Here is a 17914-nt window from a genome sequence, read left to right on the forward strand (position 1 = left end):
GATATCTGCTTATCATATTCCATTAGATAATGCATCATTGGGGAAACACCCTTGGGTCATGCGTTTCCTTCGTGGTACTTTGAGGCACAGACCTGCGGCACGCTCGAGGGTGCCTACTTAGGCAGTGGCACCCTCTTGTCTGGAGTTTGCACCAGGAACGGTAAAAGCATTTCTCTTCCCGAGGGAAGGATATGCTCCCAAGGTCCCGACTAATGTGCCGGGACCAGTAATGCTGCAGGCTTTCTGTCCGCCTCCGTTCACTAGTCAAGACCAAGAGAAGCTAAATCTGCTATGTCCGGTCAGGGCCCTAGATGCATATGTCCACAGGGCTTCCCTGTGGCGAAACTCAGAACAGTTGTTTGTGTGTTTTTGGGTCCCCGAGCAAGGGAAAACCGGCTTCAAAGCAGATGCTTAGCAAGTGGATAGTCGAGGCTATTTCGCTCGCTTATGAGTCGGCCGGACATCCTTCACCAATGAGGGTCCGCGCCCACTCCACTAGGAGTATGGCTGCCTCTATGGCTCTTATTTCGGGAGTTTCATTGTCAGAGGTATGTGATGCGGCTGGGTGGTCCTCTCCGCATACATTTGTGAGGTTTTACAATCTAGATGTAGCCTCTACACCGGGGTCCCGGGTGTTTCTGGGTTGATTCACACATACAGACATTTGGGACTCTGGCGGCGTGGGTATTGAGGTCCCCTAGCGTTTCGACGCAGCTCGAAGTTCCCTCGAGATAGGGGACGTCTCAGGTTACGTATGTAACCATGGTTCCCTGAGAGGGAACGAGACGCTGCGTCGAGATGCCATACTCCCGGCATGCCTGTGATCGATTTGTTCGACTTTTCCAGAAGCTAGTGACTGTTTGGTCCGGGCATGCTTTATAGCTTCCTGGTCGATGACGTCACCCGCCCGTGACGTATCGTCCCGCTATTGGACTGATTACACAAGTGCTTCATGACATGGCACGCAAAGGCGTCCCCTAGCGTTTTGACGCTGCGTCTCGTTCCCTCTCAGGGAACCATGGTTACATACGTAACCTGAGACGTTTTCTCTTGCTATATGAGAAGACCTTCATTTTTCTAACACCCTAAAATAAAGTTAAGTGAAGGCACTGTTGTGAGAACAATAAACCTGTGGCTGTGTTTTTTTTTTTTTTTTTTACAGATTGTGGTTGGGTTAGCCTGCAACTACTTCCAACCCCTGCTGGCAGATAACTTTCTATAATGGCGGCTCATGTCTGTTCTCATGTTAGAGTGAAGCAGAGAGGAGGTGAGATACATGATCACACGTTGACACAACCGAAAGTACCTCACACTCCTCCATTACACTGCATTTTGCCGCAGATCATCTGATTTGCCGTAAGTGACACAGCCTTCACAGTAAGATTTTAGTGGATTGTTTCTTTGTGGCTTGTGCTGTTAACTTTTCACACATTAAATATGTTTGTGTGGGTGTTCAGAGAGAAAGAAACATGGCACATTATACATAACGCATTATATTAAAAGCATCAGGTTCAAAATCTTACTTCAGAGAATGTACCATTTTTCCAACAATGACAAGATCAAGATATTATACATTCAAAAGTATAATATAAAGCTCAAACATTTCTCGTCACATTCTTCCAGATGATCTGAGATGCAATTTGTATTTCTATGTTAACATACCATTCATTTCCAAACTAAGTTGTTACTTAAATTAAACATCAACATGTACAGCAACCTGTGAGCAATATATTTTCCTTTGGCCCACTTTAGCACAGGTGATTTCTGGTAAGATTCCTCAGAATGTGAGATGTGCCCACTGTGTATTTGTCTCCAAAGTACACTACAAGCAAATGTACTAATGCATCTCCAACACTAATATTGTTACCATCATATCTTGTGTGGCCGTCAAAATAAACCAAACTCAAATTTAAAACCACTATATTGAGACAGAAGACCACCGTTGTTGATTTAGGTCTGAGATGAGGAAAACCACAGTAAATCACATATGTTAGTCTCATGTTTATTTTACTTTAAACACATTCCCAGTTGAACTTCCTCAGCCAGCTAATGCCAGCTCATTCTCAAACTTTTACAGGGTGATGACTGTTCTTGCTAAACTAATAATAACACCATCAAGAGGTGGAATTGTTTAAAGATGGATTTAAAAAAAAAAGTTTTACTCATAGGATCAAGTTGTGTGGTTAACTCTTTTTTTAAAGCTATTGTATGCAGGGTGGCAACGGGTCCTTAAAAAGTCTTAAAATATCTTAAAATCAGATTCAATGGGTCTTAAATATTTTCGGTCATGCTACCGGTAAAATGTATCCAGTCTGACGGACACAGTGACTGTTATCATTGGACAAACCACAGATTTCTGGTATCAGCTGTTGTTGAGGCTCGCGCTGTGGCTGCCTGACTGTTTGTGAGAAACTTTAACGAAAATGAGCATGGTAAACGTGAAGAAATTCACAAAAGAAACATACTGAGGTAAATTCAACATGTTTAGTTTATTGCTAGTATAGCCCTATAGTTAAATAGTTTACCATGACAAGGGAGCTATTTTGCTGAATATTTTCACGAGTGCATTTTTCGATTTATTCTAGTTCAACAAACAAGCAGTAAAGTTACTTACATTTTAGACAAAATATTGACTGTTTTGTTCAGTTTCACCAGCGAAAATAGTTCCAAACAAAAATGATAGCAGAAGTTAACTACTTTGCATTCTCCAAGCAACACAGCATTTTGTTTAGTTACTGCGAACCCATCAGGTGAAGCGTCTTACCGCAACCTACTGGTGGTGTTTAAAAACATATTTAAACATTTCATATTTCCTATTCAATATATATTTAAAGCATTAATCTCATAACATTTATTTTTTGCAGTTTTAATTTTGCACTGTAAATTATTAAAATGTTTTGATTGGTAACAGCCCTATATTAAATTGTAGAATTTTTGATAAATATTTGTGATAGCGTACTGATGAAAATATTACTTTAGAATAAATTGTTAATACCACCAAAAATCTTGTTAGTACGATATTTTTTAGGGATAAATTGGGCTTTTATTGTTACACTGCACTGTAGGATGATTTAATATACAATTTTTCTTCATGCAATATGTGTGTAAAATGGCCATATGAAAAAGGGAACTAACGGAAGTAGTAATTGGCAAGAATATTTAATATTACATGGAAATATTGATATATAATTTATTTTCCTGTTCACTCTGCTGTCTTCCAAAATGCCTGATTTTCATGCTTGAAGTTGCTCTGATGTCCACTATAGTGGACATATGAAATCAAGGTCCTGTTTAGTAATATAATTAAGTTTAGTAATTCATATTCTGATTTTGAGACCCCATAACAATTTCCTGAGATATTACTTAACAACAAACTATTTGAAAATTAAAACTGTGACGCATATGGTGTCAGAAAAAAATCACTAAAACATAATATCCACTACAGTTAACATAAATGTTATGCTTGGGTCTCAGGAGGATATTTTGTTTTCTTTTTGCATTAAATATTACATATACGTATGCAATATAATGTACATTTTTCCCAATATAACGTGTAATAAATTTCCCATACGGTGGTATTAAAAAGGTCTTAAAAAGCCTTAAATTTAACTTATTCATATCTGTAGACTCCCTGGTATGAGTTAAAGAGAGAGGTAAATAAAGAAGTGGCTAGCGCAGTTGGTTGTTTGTGTCAGGGGAAGGTGTTGATAATGCAGGTTTTGTTATATGTCAGCAGAAAAAAAGGTTATGTCTGACTACATTGCAGATTGCAAAGAGCATGTTCTTTTCTAATCTGTAGCACTTCATCAGGCCTCTCACCACACCAACACATATTTGATCTGACAAAGGCTAATATCCATGTGTGATTGGAGGGGGGCATGGCTAACCACATCCTCTGTGACTGTGACTATCTGAACTATGCAAGACATCTGCACAAGAATTAACTGACTGTGCTGTTTTTCATAACCTCATTCAACATGCAAGGATTGTCCATTAACCATAATTAGACACCAATACTTCACCAAGAATTCAACCTAGTTAGATGTGAAAAATACTGGAATTAGCAAAATCAAAAATACCACACTATATTTATTACGCTATATTACAATGTTGTTTTGGAGCCCATTGATTTTCATTGCTTATACAAAACAGTCAAAATATATTCTTTTATGTTCCACAGAAGAAAGAAAGCCGTACACGTTTGAGAAGACGTGAAGGTGAATAATAACACAATCTGTTTTTTTGGGTGAACTGACCTTTTAATTTATCTGTTGATCTCTACTGAACTCTGCTTTTGTTGAACAAAACAAAGTTTTGTGCAAACTAAACTGGATGTTTCACTATTGGCCATGGCAACATACTTGTTGACTTTGATGACATTTAAAAAGTAATAATAATTTAATAATAATAAATAGTAATACTTTTATAACCCCATATATTCTTGCTTTTTTGATTTCAACACACATTGATGCCATCTTGCATTAGGCATACAGACAGTAAAATATGTACATGCAAACAGTCAACGCCCCTGCATCACAACGTGTCGAGTTTAGTCAATTCATGAACTTCGTTTTGAGACACGGCGAGGAATAATGCTGGGAGAATTACCTTTTAAAGCCCAACTTGATCAAGCCAAGGATTGATGAGTAAGTTCCTCTTTCTTAAGTAGGCTACTTTATTCTTTAATCGTTGTATGGACTAGTATTTGTGTGTCTGTTAAACTGCAAAAAGTATAAATACAAACCCGATTCCAAAAAAGTTGTGACACTGTACAAATTGTGAATAAAAACAAAATGCAATGTGGAAGTTTCAAATTTCAATATTTTATTCAGAATACAACATAGATGACATATCAAATGGTTAAACTGAGAAAAAATATAATTTCAAGGGAAAAATAAGTTGATTTTATTCATGGCATCAACACATCTCAATAAAGTTGGGACAAGGCCATGTTTACCACTGTGTGGCATCCCCTCTTCTTTTTATAACAGTCTGCAAACGTCTTGGGACTGAGGAGACATGTTGTCCCATTCTTGTCTAATACAGGCTTCTAGTTGCTCAACTGTCTTAGGTCTTCTTTGTCGCATCTAGCTCTTTATGATGCACCAAATGTTTTCTATGGGTGAAAGTTCTGGACTGTAGGCTGGCCATTTCAGTACCCGGATCCTTCTTCTACGCAGCCATGATGTTGTAATTGATTCAGTATGTGGTTTGGCATTGTCCTGTTGGAAAATGCAAGGTCTTCCCTGAAAGAAAAAATGTCTGGATGGGAGCATATGTTGTTCTAGAACTTTGATATTCCTTTCAGCATTTATGGTGCCTTTGCAGATGTGTAAGCTGTCCATGCCACACGCACTCAACCCCTTACCATCAGAGATGCAGGCTTCTGAACTGAGCACTGATAACAACTTGGGTTGTCCTTATCTTCTTTAGTCCGGATGACATGGTGTCCCAGTTTTCCAATGATTTGTCGGACCACAGAATAGTTTTCCACTTTGGCACAGTCCATTTTAAACGAGCCTTGGCCCAGAGAAAACGCCTGCGGATCATGTTTAGATATGGCTTCTTTTTTGACCTATAAAGTTTTACTTCTAAGGGCCTGAAGATCACAGGCATCCCGTATGGTTTTCTGGCCTTGACCCTTTCGCACAGAGATTGTTCCAGATTCTCTGAATCTTTGGATGATATTATGCACTGTAGATGATGATAACTTCAGACTCTGTAATTTTTCTCTGATAAACTCTTTTCTGATATTGCTCCAGTATTTTTTGCCGCAGCATTTGGGGAATTGGTGATCCTCTGCCCATCTTGACTTCTGAGAGACACTGCCACTCTGACAGGCTCTTTTTATACTGTTAGGATTAAGTTGTCTTGGTTGTTGTTTTTGTTTTTCCTTTTGTTGCAGGCCGAGTGATTGGTGGGGTAATTGAGTGCGCTTGCTGCTCCTTACAGGATCTGATTTGAGCACAGAGCAAGAGGTTGTCGGGGTGGCTGCTCAGCACTCGTTCAGGAGCAGTTTGCCACGCACTCTTATCTTTTGATTTAATTTAGTTCGTTTTGGTTGGGTTGTATATTGATTAGTTTATGGTCATTGTTTCATTTGTTTGTCTTCATTCATGCATAACTCTTAATGATTGTTTGATTTATATTTATTTCTAAGTGTTATTTTGTTTAATAAACTTCTTTGTTTAGATTTATTCCGCTGTGTCGTCTCGCTTTATGTTGGACTGTTGAGCCGGATGTAACATATGGGGGCTTGTCCAATTAATTTAGGTTAAATTGTTTGTTTATTTTGTGTGTTTTATTAGGTGGAGAGGCAGAGTGGAGCATTTGTTGGAGTGTTGATGTGGATTTTTGGTCAGCTCTGGAAAAGGTAAATGTGGCAAGCAGCGGGGCGAGGGACTGCGAGAGCGGGGCGGTGACGAGTGGTAATGAGTGCCAGCTGCGCGACACACCGCTCTCATCTCACGGGCGAGTGACGAGAGCATAAAAGGTGGAGTGAAGGCAGCGAAAGACGAGAGAGGACCAGGCCTGGAAATTATGTTATGTTTTGTTTCAGTTTTGTTGTGTGTGCGCGGGCAGTCGTCCGTGAGGGGCTACCTGCGGTTTACTTTCGTTTTTTTTATTTGTTTTAAAATTAAAACGTTTGTTGAATGTTCGTCAGTTCCCGCTTCTTTCCTTCCATCAACGAACCTCTTTACACTGGTGCCGAAAACCCGGGAGGAAGGAGGGACATGCTGTCATGTCCTCGCTGCCCTCGCTGCTGAGGGGGATCGTGGTGCTGAGGAGGTCGGGCAGCGCGGATGGATGAAGACTGCAAGGGCTGCCCGAGGCGGTGGTGCTGGAGCAAGGAAGGTGGGACAGAGAGCTCGCTGCCGTGCCTCAGGGTCGAAGTGGGGTTGCTGCCGTCCGAGAGGGAGCGGGGGAGTCGCCGTGCTTGCCGTGAGCCGGAGCCTGCTGCCGTCCGCCGGTTAGGGGAGGAGCAGGGAGCTTGCTGCCGGGTTGAGTAGAGCGCAGTCTCGGGAGTACCCCCTGGCCTGTGAGGGGCGATGGGGGTATGTGGCAAGCAGCGGGGCGAGGGATCGTCTCCTCGGTCGAGTGCACTGCCATGGTCATGGTTCCGAGCTTTTTGTTCGGTTCCACCCCAGTGGTATTTGAGTGCTTCAAAGGGCTTGACTCTCGGGAGCGCATGAAGACTAGGGAGTAGTTTTTTAGAGGTTTTTTTTTTGGTTAAGATTAGGTGGGGAGTTGGAGAATGTATGCACAGTTTTTGACCGTAAGAACTATCTGAGCTGAATTGTGATTAAAAGTGAGTAGGCCGAATTTGTTAGATTCATTTGATTTCAGATTGTTGCATTATGACATCAGTTGAGCAGTTTTGTAAGGTGCCATTTGATGAGTTATTAAACCTGTGTCCTAAGAAGCAGTTATGGGAAATTGTAGATCGCTATGAATTGAGTGGTATTGATAACCAACCATGTTGCCATTTGACCGAATAAGTTGCAAATTGGACGTCCAGCTGTTCCTTATATGTACATTTAACTTTTCAGGCCTCTTATTGTTACCTGTCCCAACTTTTTTGGATTGTGTAGCTCTCATGAAATCCAAAATGAGCCAATATTTGGCATGACATTTCAAAATGTCTCACTTTCAACATTTGATATGTTAGCTATATTCTATTGTGAATAAAAATTATTAAGTTTATGAGATGTGTAAATTATTGCATTCCTTTTTTATTCAGAATGCGTACAGTCTCTCAACTTTTTGGATTTGGGTTTGTATGAATCCTGCATGTTCTGCGTGTTTTTTCCCCCCAAACTATTGCTATACTAAGATGTGCGCAATCGACTGAAATATATAATAAATACTAAAATAAATTGTCTTGGCGATTAAATTGCAAATAAACATTTATGGGATCTGTAAGATAATAAATATGATACATATAATGTCATACATTTAAAATGACTGTTTAGACAGGATTTCTTTGGCCTGTTTTTGACTGATTTTGAAATGTTGTTCTCAGGAATTCTTGTTCCATGTCAATAAAGCTTTTGTTTGCAAATTTATGCTTAGATGCTAATACAGTACTGGTCAAAAGATTGGACACACTATGCATGTTTTTTAAGAAGTATTGTATGCTCATCAAGCCTACATTTATTTGATCAAAAATACTGAAAAAATAGTAATATTTTAATATGTATTTGAGCTGTTGAGGGAAATAATACATTGAAAAATTATCCAAATAGCCTCTTCCAGCTAAATATCACAGTCAACACATCACACTGTGTGACTTACAGATTACAAACTGTAATCTTCTTGCACGAAGAAGATGCTCTCACATGACTGCAGTGGTTACCAAGACAGGAAGTCAGCATTTTCATGTGGGAGCAGAATATGAAATGATAAAAAGAAAAAAAAATGGAGGAGTGTACAACAACGTCACACTGCTGAAGGAAACAAAACGAGGAGAACTCGTACAAGGGAAAGAGAGAATGAGTGAAGTTTGATAGAGAGAAACTTTCGAAGCTCCACAAATCAGCATGCATTATTTTATTCTTAAGACTTTGATAAAGTCAGTCTAACTTCACAGTAAAGAAAAAGAATGCATGACATTTCAGTGCTTTTTGAAAAGATACTTTGACTATACTTTGAAGTACACACAGAAGTGCGCATAACCCAAAAGTACAGAGAAAAAATACAGCGAAGAGAAGTGACGGGAGATTTTTACTGTAACGATGGCGAACAGTAAGACATTGACGATGATCGTCCTCCTAAGTATCTTTATCTCAAGAAGTGACACAAGAGGTGAGTTTCAATTAATTTTATATGATACTCTTTAGATTTTTTCCTATGTAGATGATTTGGCCTTCAGATGTAATATCTTCTTAGTCTAGCATCAGTTGGCATATGCTCCGGATTTGGTATTTTATTTCTAAATAAATGTATATGTTTATGGCCTGGTTTCACAGAAAGGGCTTAAATTAAGCAAGGTTTAGGCCTTAGTTAAATTGGGACATTTAAGTAACTTTTATAAACGTGCCTTAGGAAAAAAAAACTACTGGTCTTGAGACAAAACAGAACTGACATATTTTAAGATGCACTGGGACTAGCCTGGGCCTAGCTTAAGCCTTGTCTGTGAAACCGGGGGTAATCGTGTACCAAAATACTTGTGTATCAGCTTAATGGTGAAAATCTTAGCCTTGTTTAATTCAGTCAGACAAAGTATATTGAAAGTGTGAAGTGAATCATTGTGGCTAACAGTTGATCATTTGAGAAAAGGTCTACTTTTATATTTTTTTATATTCTTCAACTTAAAATGAAGACATTTATATTGAATTTATGCGTCAATGGAGCTCATAATGGATGTTCAGCAGAATGAGGAATCTGTTCTGATCACGTGAATGCATGTGAAGGCTTAGTGTTTGTTTGTGTTTGTTGCTATTTCGAGAGGACATGCCATGACGAAGCGCTCTTCCTCTCTGGGGGGATTCTTTGGGGGGAGATGAGTTGTTGAGGTTTTTGAGGCTGACAGAAGCACCTTAAAAAAAGAAACTGTAAATGTAGAACAGTAAATGCAGCCGTTTATTTGGAACCAAATGACATTTGTGGTATGACTTTTTTCAGTGCCATTGAATGTGGTAGAAGGCAGGCGTTGATTTAGGCCATGTGTTTGATCTACATATTCTTCAGAATTAGGGCTCGTTCTTCTTGCGCTAAAATAATAATGTTTGTCTAATCTTTGGACAAAACTGTACACCTCTGACTAACATTAACAAGAAATTTGACAAATCCATGTACTAAGCCTTCCATATTCCACACTTACTAATGTACTGTAACGGAAATTTACTGGAAAACTCACTTGAGTGTATGATTCTGTTTCCATGTGCTGAGTGCTCACATTAACCTGTTACTAACATGCTGTGCACTAACTGTCTTAGGAAATCAAGAATCACATCGAAATCAAGATGCTGTGATTGAAAAAAAACTGACAGGTCAGACAATGTACACTTTTATTATTTACTCTTTTTTTTCATTTCTATAAATAAACTGGCACTTTTCATGAATAGAGTACATACAATTAGTATAAAATCGATTCGAAGTGAAAGAATCTAGACCTTAAGAAAACATTGATTGTCACAATGTTTATAGAATTTTATAGAATCTCCATTTTTTGAGGAAATGCGTATACGTTAGATGTTTTTAAGCTAGCTGCTTTTCATGCTGAGATAAGTCCTTTAACTTTTTTATCAAAAATAAAACTGTACTTCTAATGCTTCTAATGGTTTCTAGACACTAAAGTGAACTCTATTAATGGAAAGTGCCAACTGTGTTACATCTATTGTCAGAATAGAGCTGCTGTGTGTGTGTTTTAACTATTTTTAGGGTTAAAAAAGGAAATGACACACCAAAGGATAACACTAGTCTGGCATGGCAGAGAGAGATAAGTTTAGTGTAGAGAGAGGCGGAAATACCCAAATTTTACACACCCGGTCAAAAGTTTGAAATGTTTTTGAAAGAAGTCTTTGTGCTCACCAAGCTGCATTTATTTGATTAAAAAACGGAGTACACATGCTAATGTGCTAAAGTAAAGATACTTCGTATTAAAGTTTTTGTTGCTTAATATTTTTGTGGAAATTACAATCCCCCCCCCCCCCCCCCCTCAGCATTTGATGAATAGAACATGTAAAAGGAGCATTTATTTGAAAATGAAATCTTTTGTTATTATAAATGTCTTTATTGTCATGTTTATTTAATTTAACACTTCCTTAAACAAATAAAGGTACACAAGAATGCAGTATTAAGCAGCACAACTGTTTTCAGCATCGTTAATAATCAGAAATATTTCTTGAGCAGCAAAAAATCATATTGGTATGATTTTTGAAGGCTCGTGTGACATGACTGGAGACTGAAATAATGTTGCTGAAAATGTAGCGATGCCATAACAGGAATACATTTTACTTATGCATTAAAACAGAAATAAATACTTTAATAAATATGTAATTTTTTAAAAATGTTAATACTATTTACAATTAAATATTGTGAACCTGCTCCATCTCTTCCATCTAGGATAGGGGTTCCCAAATTTAGAATCAGGCAGATTTCTCACCATTTTATTTTTTTAATTTATCTTTACAACTGTTTTAATTGTCCTTGTTTTTATTTTCATTCTTACACATGGTATTCTTATTTCTTATGTATATGTTATAACTATTTAAAATAATTTCTATGTAAAGCAGTTTGAATTGCCATTGTGTATGCAATGTGCAAATAAACTTGCCTAGCCTTGCCATTTCACTACTTTTTTTCAACTATTTAACATGAAATAAGTTTCAACTATTGACCCTAAGTTGACAAAACTCAAAAATGTTCTGCAGCTGGTTTCCTTAAACTTTTGAGTTTTCTCAACTTTTTTTCTTTTTAACAGTGTATTTTTTCTGTATTTTTATCAAATAATCGCGGTAATGGTGAGCATAAGAGATTTAACAACTTAACAAAAATTATGAATTATTTCAAAATTTTGACCAGTATATTTGACCATATATTTATGCACTTAAATTTAAATGTACTTCAATATTTCAAAAGTAGACCACATTTTTATTTATTTATTTCACAAAAAGACATTTTACTCTAATAGAATATTTAATTCTTAATTTTTTTTTTTTTTTTTAAGATTTCAAACAGAAGATCTTTTGGGAGGGCACCAATGTCACTTTATGGTGTGCCGATAATGTCACCAATGCCAAATGGAGTGAATTCATTTATATCGTGTGGAACATCAGCAGGGAAGGCAGAAAATGTTACCTTGGTTTGTCACCCAAATCGGACGACACTTGTAATGATGGAAAGAGGCTGGTCAACACCACCAATGGAGTTTATCTGTTCATTCCCAAGATCTCAATGGAAGATGAAGGATTTTACTCTTGTGATTTATCATATAAAGGAGAAAGCAATGCTGCAAATGTCTCTGTTAGAGGTGAGCACAGAGATAATATATTGTAAAAATATTGTAACAATAACAAATGTTACATATTGTAATTTAGGAATAGACATGTCATCATGAGCCAGTGAAAAAGTCAATTAGTTGTACAAAACAGTATTTAGAGTTAGCCATGAAGACAATGGTATTGATATCATACCAATATTCAAATTAAATGAAAGTTCTTTGTCTTTAGTTACTCGCCTGGAAACTCAGCTGGACAGTGAAAATGGTCAGAGGTTTGCCGTCTGTAAGGCCACGTATAAAGAGAAGCCACCCACTCTTCACTGGGAACCTGCCGTAAACTTTTCAAACTCTTCTATCGAGAAGGATGGCAGATTTTTTATTATGGAGACTCGAGTACGTCTGGATGATGATGATGTGTCCCTCAGTAACCTCAGCTGTGTGGCCTCATACGGCTCAGTGCTGCAGAAGAGCACGCTTGATCTTAATTCAACACAAGGTGAACACACTTTAGAAGAAGTTTTCTTATGTGGATCAGTAGTGAAATCTGTTTTTAAATTTGACACAACATTGTCAAAAATATCAGCTTTATATGAAGAAAACAAATATATGTAAATATCAAGAAATCAAGGTATTTTACGTATACACCATTTTAGATGTGGTGAAAATGATCATGACATCACGAAAAATAGAATTAAAATTGAATGCATGCTAACCCATATTTTGATATATTGCACAAATAAACCAGTGAGAGTGTGAAAAGTATTCAGGAAAGGTTACTAGGATCAAATTTGCAAATATTTGGCAAAGAAACACACGATTTGATTTAAATATGGAGCATATTTACCCACATTTAGTACAGTGGCTTGTATTAAAATCTAATCAGTTTTGACAATATATCAGACTTTATGGAAACACTTAACTAGGTTTCATTATTTAACATAAACTAAAAATGAACAATATTTCTACAGCAATATTATTAGTGCTAACATTACCTATTTAAAAAAAAGTGGTATTAGTTAATGCACTGTGAACTGATATGAATAAATAATGAACAATTATAACTTATAAACTAACAATAATAACAGTTAATAAATGTTGGAATAATATTTCACTCATAGTTCATGTTAATTAATTTGAACAACTGAGACCTTTAAAGTGGGAAACGCTTTTCAATAATGTCTCATTTGTTAACATCAGTTAATGTATAAACTAAGACACTTTTAAAAAGTGGCTGACTTACAAAGTCATTTCAACTTAAATTGTGTTAAACTGACTTAAAAAAATGTGTTAAATATTGCTTGACATATTTTGATGAGTTATTTCTTATTGGTCATATATTTGTTTACAGTGCATGAACTAACCACAAGCAATACATTTCTTAATGTATTTGTTAATCTTTTTTTAATATTAGTTAATACAGTCAACGCTGAAAGATTAATAATTGCAATAACACTTTACAATAAGGTTCATTAGTTAACATGAACTAATAATGAGCTAAAGCATTCATTAATCTTTGATGATGTTAATTTCAACATTTATCAATATACAATAATGTATTATTAAAATCTTGCTAATATTAGTTAATGCACTGTGAACAGCTGGATTTTAATTAACTGACATTAACAAACACAGCAACAAATGTATTTCTCATGGTTAGTTCATGTTAACTAAGGAAAATGTATTAAAAAAAGAGTTATTACTTAATGCACTAAACTAACATGGATAAAAAAATAAACAATTATATTTGATAAACTAACATTAATAATAGTTACAATTCTGTAATATTTTTTCACTCATAGTTCATGTTAACTAATGTATTAACAAATGTTATCAAATGAGACCTTATTGTAAAGTGCTAAAGACTGGATTTCATATTTTTAACAAAAGGGGGTGAAACAACAGGTTTTTCTACTATATTGTATGTAACGTTTACAGTGTTCTTGTTACATGTTACAGTAAGTAATAACAGTAAACTATGCGTAATTACATGCAACTAACCCTCAAGCAAACCCTATAGTAAGTACATGTTGATAATTCATATTACTCTATACTTAAATATATAATTTCACTGCAACACAGACACCTTTAAATAAAGTGTAACCCAAAGCCCTAATCCTAAATCTATAGTAAGTTAATATTGCTTAGTAAATGTATAATGACACTGTAACAAGGAAACCTTTAAAGAAAATGTAACCCATGGTAATATTAAATATTATTACAAAGTAAACTATCTTCTCTCTGTCTTTTATATGTTTTGTTTTTTAGAAAACGCCGCAATAAATGCCCAATGGGACATTTGGCCTATTGCCATATCGGCTGGTTCTGTTTGTTTTATGCTTGTGTCTCTGACCGTGGTTTACTTACTTCGCAGAAAGCTCACAAGGTGGGTTTTTTTAATCACTTTGCATGGTATGATGACTAATTAATACAGTGATGTCTTATCGATGTCTAATATCTTTGTGTTGTCTTTAGTGCAATGAAGATGCTTTGCTGCAAATCCAAAACCTCTCCACCAGCTGAAGACAAACCACCCCAGGTGAGACCTCTCTGTATATTTTGTATAAACACCAAACTCAATTATTCACTATGTAGAGTCCATTGTAAAAGTGCTTTGTATTGCTCACTAAAGCGTATGTCTGTGTGTTTAGCCTACTGATGTCGAAGAGGTGGAACCCTATGCAAGTTATATACAGCGAGTCAATTCCATCTACAACTCCTCAGCTGAACTCTTTAACGCCTGAGAGCCACAACACACACTCACTTTTCATGACGAAACAGGATACCAGAAGAGCACTGAGAATTAAGAGGGCAAAGACATGTCTGTGGTCAAAATTGCACATGAAAAAACAGTACTAGTGGAAAAATAGTCATCTCAAGAGAGCATCCCCAAAGCAAATGGCGTCTGACTTGAGCACCAAAAGTTACACTGAGTCAAATCATGAAAAATGGTGACAGAGGAACATTTGTCTTAGTATGTGATGAAGAATGAATGGGACAACTTCAGAATCACCGATATCACTAATATGTAGATTTGTAGACAGAGCCTGGTTAGATATTAATCATTTGAACAAATCATTTTCTTTTCACATTTGTACAGATATCTTTCCTTTCAGAGAGTAAAATGTAAAAATCTACCCACTGTCCACTAATAATACTAAATAATTTACCTTGTAAAGAGAGAATATTTTATATATTGCACAGAATTCAAATTATGTAAATAAATGTTAGTATCACTTCACATTTCAGTATTGCGTATGTTCTTTTTTGGTCTTTGAATTTATTTAAAAGGGTTTTTTATTATGGCATAGAACAGTGTTACTCATTGCACGGCTCGCACAGCTTTATATATATACACTCTAAAAAATTTGTGGTGGTTTTTGTTGGTTTAACTTAAAAAAGTAAGTAACCTGGTTGCCTTAAAATTTTGAGTTTATGGAAATTAAAAATTTGAGTTGATACAATGAAGGAAATTAGTTTAATAAATAGAAACTCAAAATATTTTTGTATCTGAACCACATAAAAAATGTGATTAATCATGTTTCACTGCGTCATCAGAAATAACACAAAATTACCCAATATGCTTACAAAATCTTTTAATAATCTTTTAATAAAGGTTGTCGAATCTCAAAAAATGTTCATTGTATTAACTCAAAATTTTAATTTCAATGAACTCAAAATTTTAAGGCAACCAGGTAACTTTTTTTCTAAATAATTTTTTACAGTGTATGTATGTATATATATATATATATATATATATATATATATATATATATATATATATATATATATATATATATATATATATATATATATATATATATATATATATATATATATAATAAAAAGACTAGAAAGAATATTTAAATTTGCTCTGCTCTTACGTCCATGACTCACTGCGTCTTTCCAGCATTTAACTTTGAATGTGCTCTTATAGATCAACACACTGTAAAAAAAAAAGAGGCAAATTTTGAATTTTTGTAGTACAATGGACTTGGATGTTTAAGTTATTTCAACTTAAATTATGTTAAACTGACTTTAAATGAGTTACATCTTGTATAACTAATAAAACACTTATTTTGATGAGTTAAAACAATGTGAAAACATTTTGTCATAACTTATTGAACATATAATTTTTTACAGTGCACGTTCTAATGAAATGCGTATCTATAACACAAATTGTATTTATTGTGCGGGCAAAATCACTTTTTTACATTCATACGCATTGTCTAGTAAAACATTTTGTATCGATTGACAGCACTAAAACAAAGTTTACATTACAAATATATTATGAATACCTGCTATCTACTTTTTGTATTTATCGCATTGCATATTGAATATTAAGGTATGACAGATTGATAAGCAGATATGCTATTTATGACTGGATGCAACTTTGGTAACACTTTATTCTAATAGTCCACTTTAGGCAGTCTATTCTACTAACTATAAGTAACTTTGCAACTATGTGTCAACTAACTGTCATTAGAGTATTTGTAGACTGTCTTATTAATATTTACTAAAACTTTATTTTGTTGGTCCCCCAACAGACATTCTACTGACTTTTTACTAACCCAACCTAACTTTCTACTAACTTTCTACTAACCCAACCTAACACTTAACCATAACCTACCAGACAGTTTTCTAATACTCTAATAAGAGCTAGTTGACATACAGTTGCAAAGTTACTTATAGTTAGTAGAATGTTTAAAGTGGACTATCGAAATAATGTGTAAACTGTAACTTTTGATATTTTGCAGTAATAGTGGCTCTCCTATTAATTTTGTCCTATCAGTGCTTCTCTCCTAGCCTGACAAGCCAGACCCACATCAAGATGTTTAGTCTGAAAACTCACCATTGACAGGGCTCAATCCGAGGGGCGGGATAAACGGATGTCTTTCAAACTCCCTCTGCACGCGATAGGATAGCGCTACAACCAACCAGAGCAACAAAGGTGAAACGGAGCTCGTTGATAGATTAAACATCCGCCGTATCCGGTCGGCAAAACTCAGAACACATCTTCCCTTTTTAAGAATGACTTCAGTGCCGTTTGTTCTTTTCTCAGAGAAAAGCTTAACTCTAAGTCTTCCAGAGTCGTGGAAGACAGCTTCCAAAGCTGATTCGAAAGACCGCCGTTCGCCAGTTTCTGTGTTTACTAGAAGCACGCAAACGCAACTCGGCCGTCGTCATTATGGCCCCGCCCACTGACTCTATACACGATGTGATTGGCCCGGCAAGAGTTAGGGGAATACAGCTCAGAAGGGTATTGAAAGTTGCTAGACGACACTTGCGGCAGATTAAATGTGCTGCCTCTAGGGTGCGTCTAGGCTACTTCTCTACTGATAGAAGATCCCTTTTTGTGCCAATAAAATAACATTTCAGTGAAAGTGTGAAGAATATTTTAATAATCTAAAGAACCTCACTCTTGAAAATAAAAGTTCTTTATTGGCAATGGTGGTTTCTAAAATCTTATAAAGGTTCTTTTAAGCAGAAAAAACATGTCCTTCACACTAAGAAAAACATGGTTCGCTTAAGAACTGTTTACTGAAAGGTTCTTCGGAGAAACCAAAAATGGTTCTTCTATCCCTTGTGGAACCTTTATTTTTAGAGTTTATGGAATTGAACAGTTCCATGGATGTTAAAGGTTCTTCATGGAACCATCTAGGTCAGTTTTTTTTTAACCTCTGATGTGGGTTGTATCTTTCTAACAGGCCACAAATTATCAAATATTAGGTATGTCACCTTTTAACATATCCCCCCTCAGTGTTACAAATGATTGTAACATTGTGAGATTTGTGGTCAGGGGATGACGAGTCACACCCTTTAAGTCTTTGTCATTTGTTCCTTGAGGAGAACATCTCACAATGTCCCCTTGATTAAGTGTGATTCAGTGTTTAGAGGAACCTTGTGGAAACTTAGGGGTAATTGTACACCTATCTGAATGTTTGTAACTGGAAACAAAAGATCAGGTACGCA

General features: G+C 36.0%; 1 protein-coding gene across 3 annotated transcripts in view; it reads left to right on the top strand.

The window, feature by feature from the left end:
- si:ch211-214p13.9 (cell surface glycoprotein CD200 receptor 1) overlaps positions 1-15182 on the top strand; it is a 42478-nt gene extending 27296 nt beyond the window's left edge. The window contains exons 2-8 of one of the 3 annotated variants that reach the window (XM_067443402.1): positions 1163-1267; positions 9939-9992; positions 11672-11974; positions 12174-12440; positions 14210-14327; positions 14417-14480; positions 14593-15182. In XM_067443402.1, the coding sequence (XP_067299503.1) occupies positions 1222-1267; positions 9939-9992; positions 11672-11974; positions 12174-12440; positions 14210-14327; positions 14417-14480; positions 14593-14685 (945 nt within the window). In that variant the 5' untranslated portion in view covers positions 1163-1221 and the 3' untranslated portion in view covers positions 14686-15182. Of the gene's footprint in view, positions 1-1162; positions 1268-8449; positions 8806-9938; positions 9993-11671; positions 11975-12173; positions 12441-14209; positions 14328-14416; positions 14481-14592 lie in introns of those variants that run through there. The other 2 variants (XM_067443401.1, XM_067443403.1) reach the window with 2 other exon arrangements.
- The last annotated feature ends 2732 nt before the right edge of the window (positions 15183-17914 follow it).

Source organism: Pseudorasbora parva, chromosome 5 (genome assembly GCF_024679245.1).
Source record: "Pseudorasbora parva isolate DD20220531a chromosome 5, ASM2467924v1, whole genome shotgun sequence".
NCBI classification, from domain to species: domain Eukaryota; kingdom Metazoa; phylum Chordata; class Actinopteri; order Cypriniformes; family Gobionidae; genus Pseudorasbora; species Pseudorasbora parva.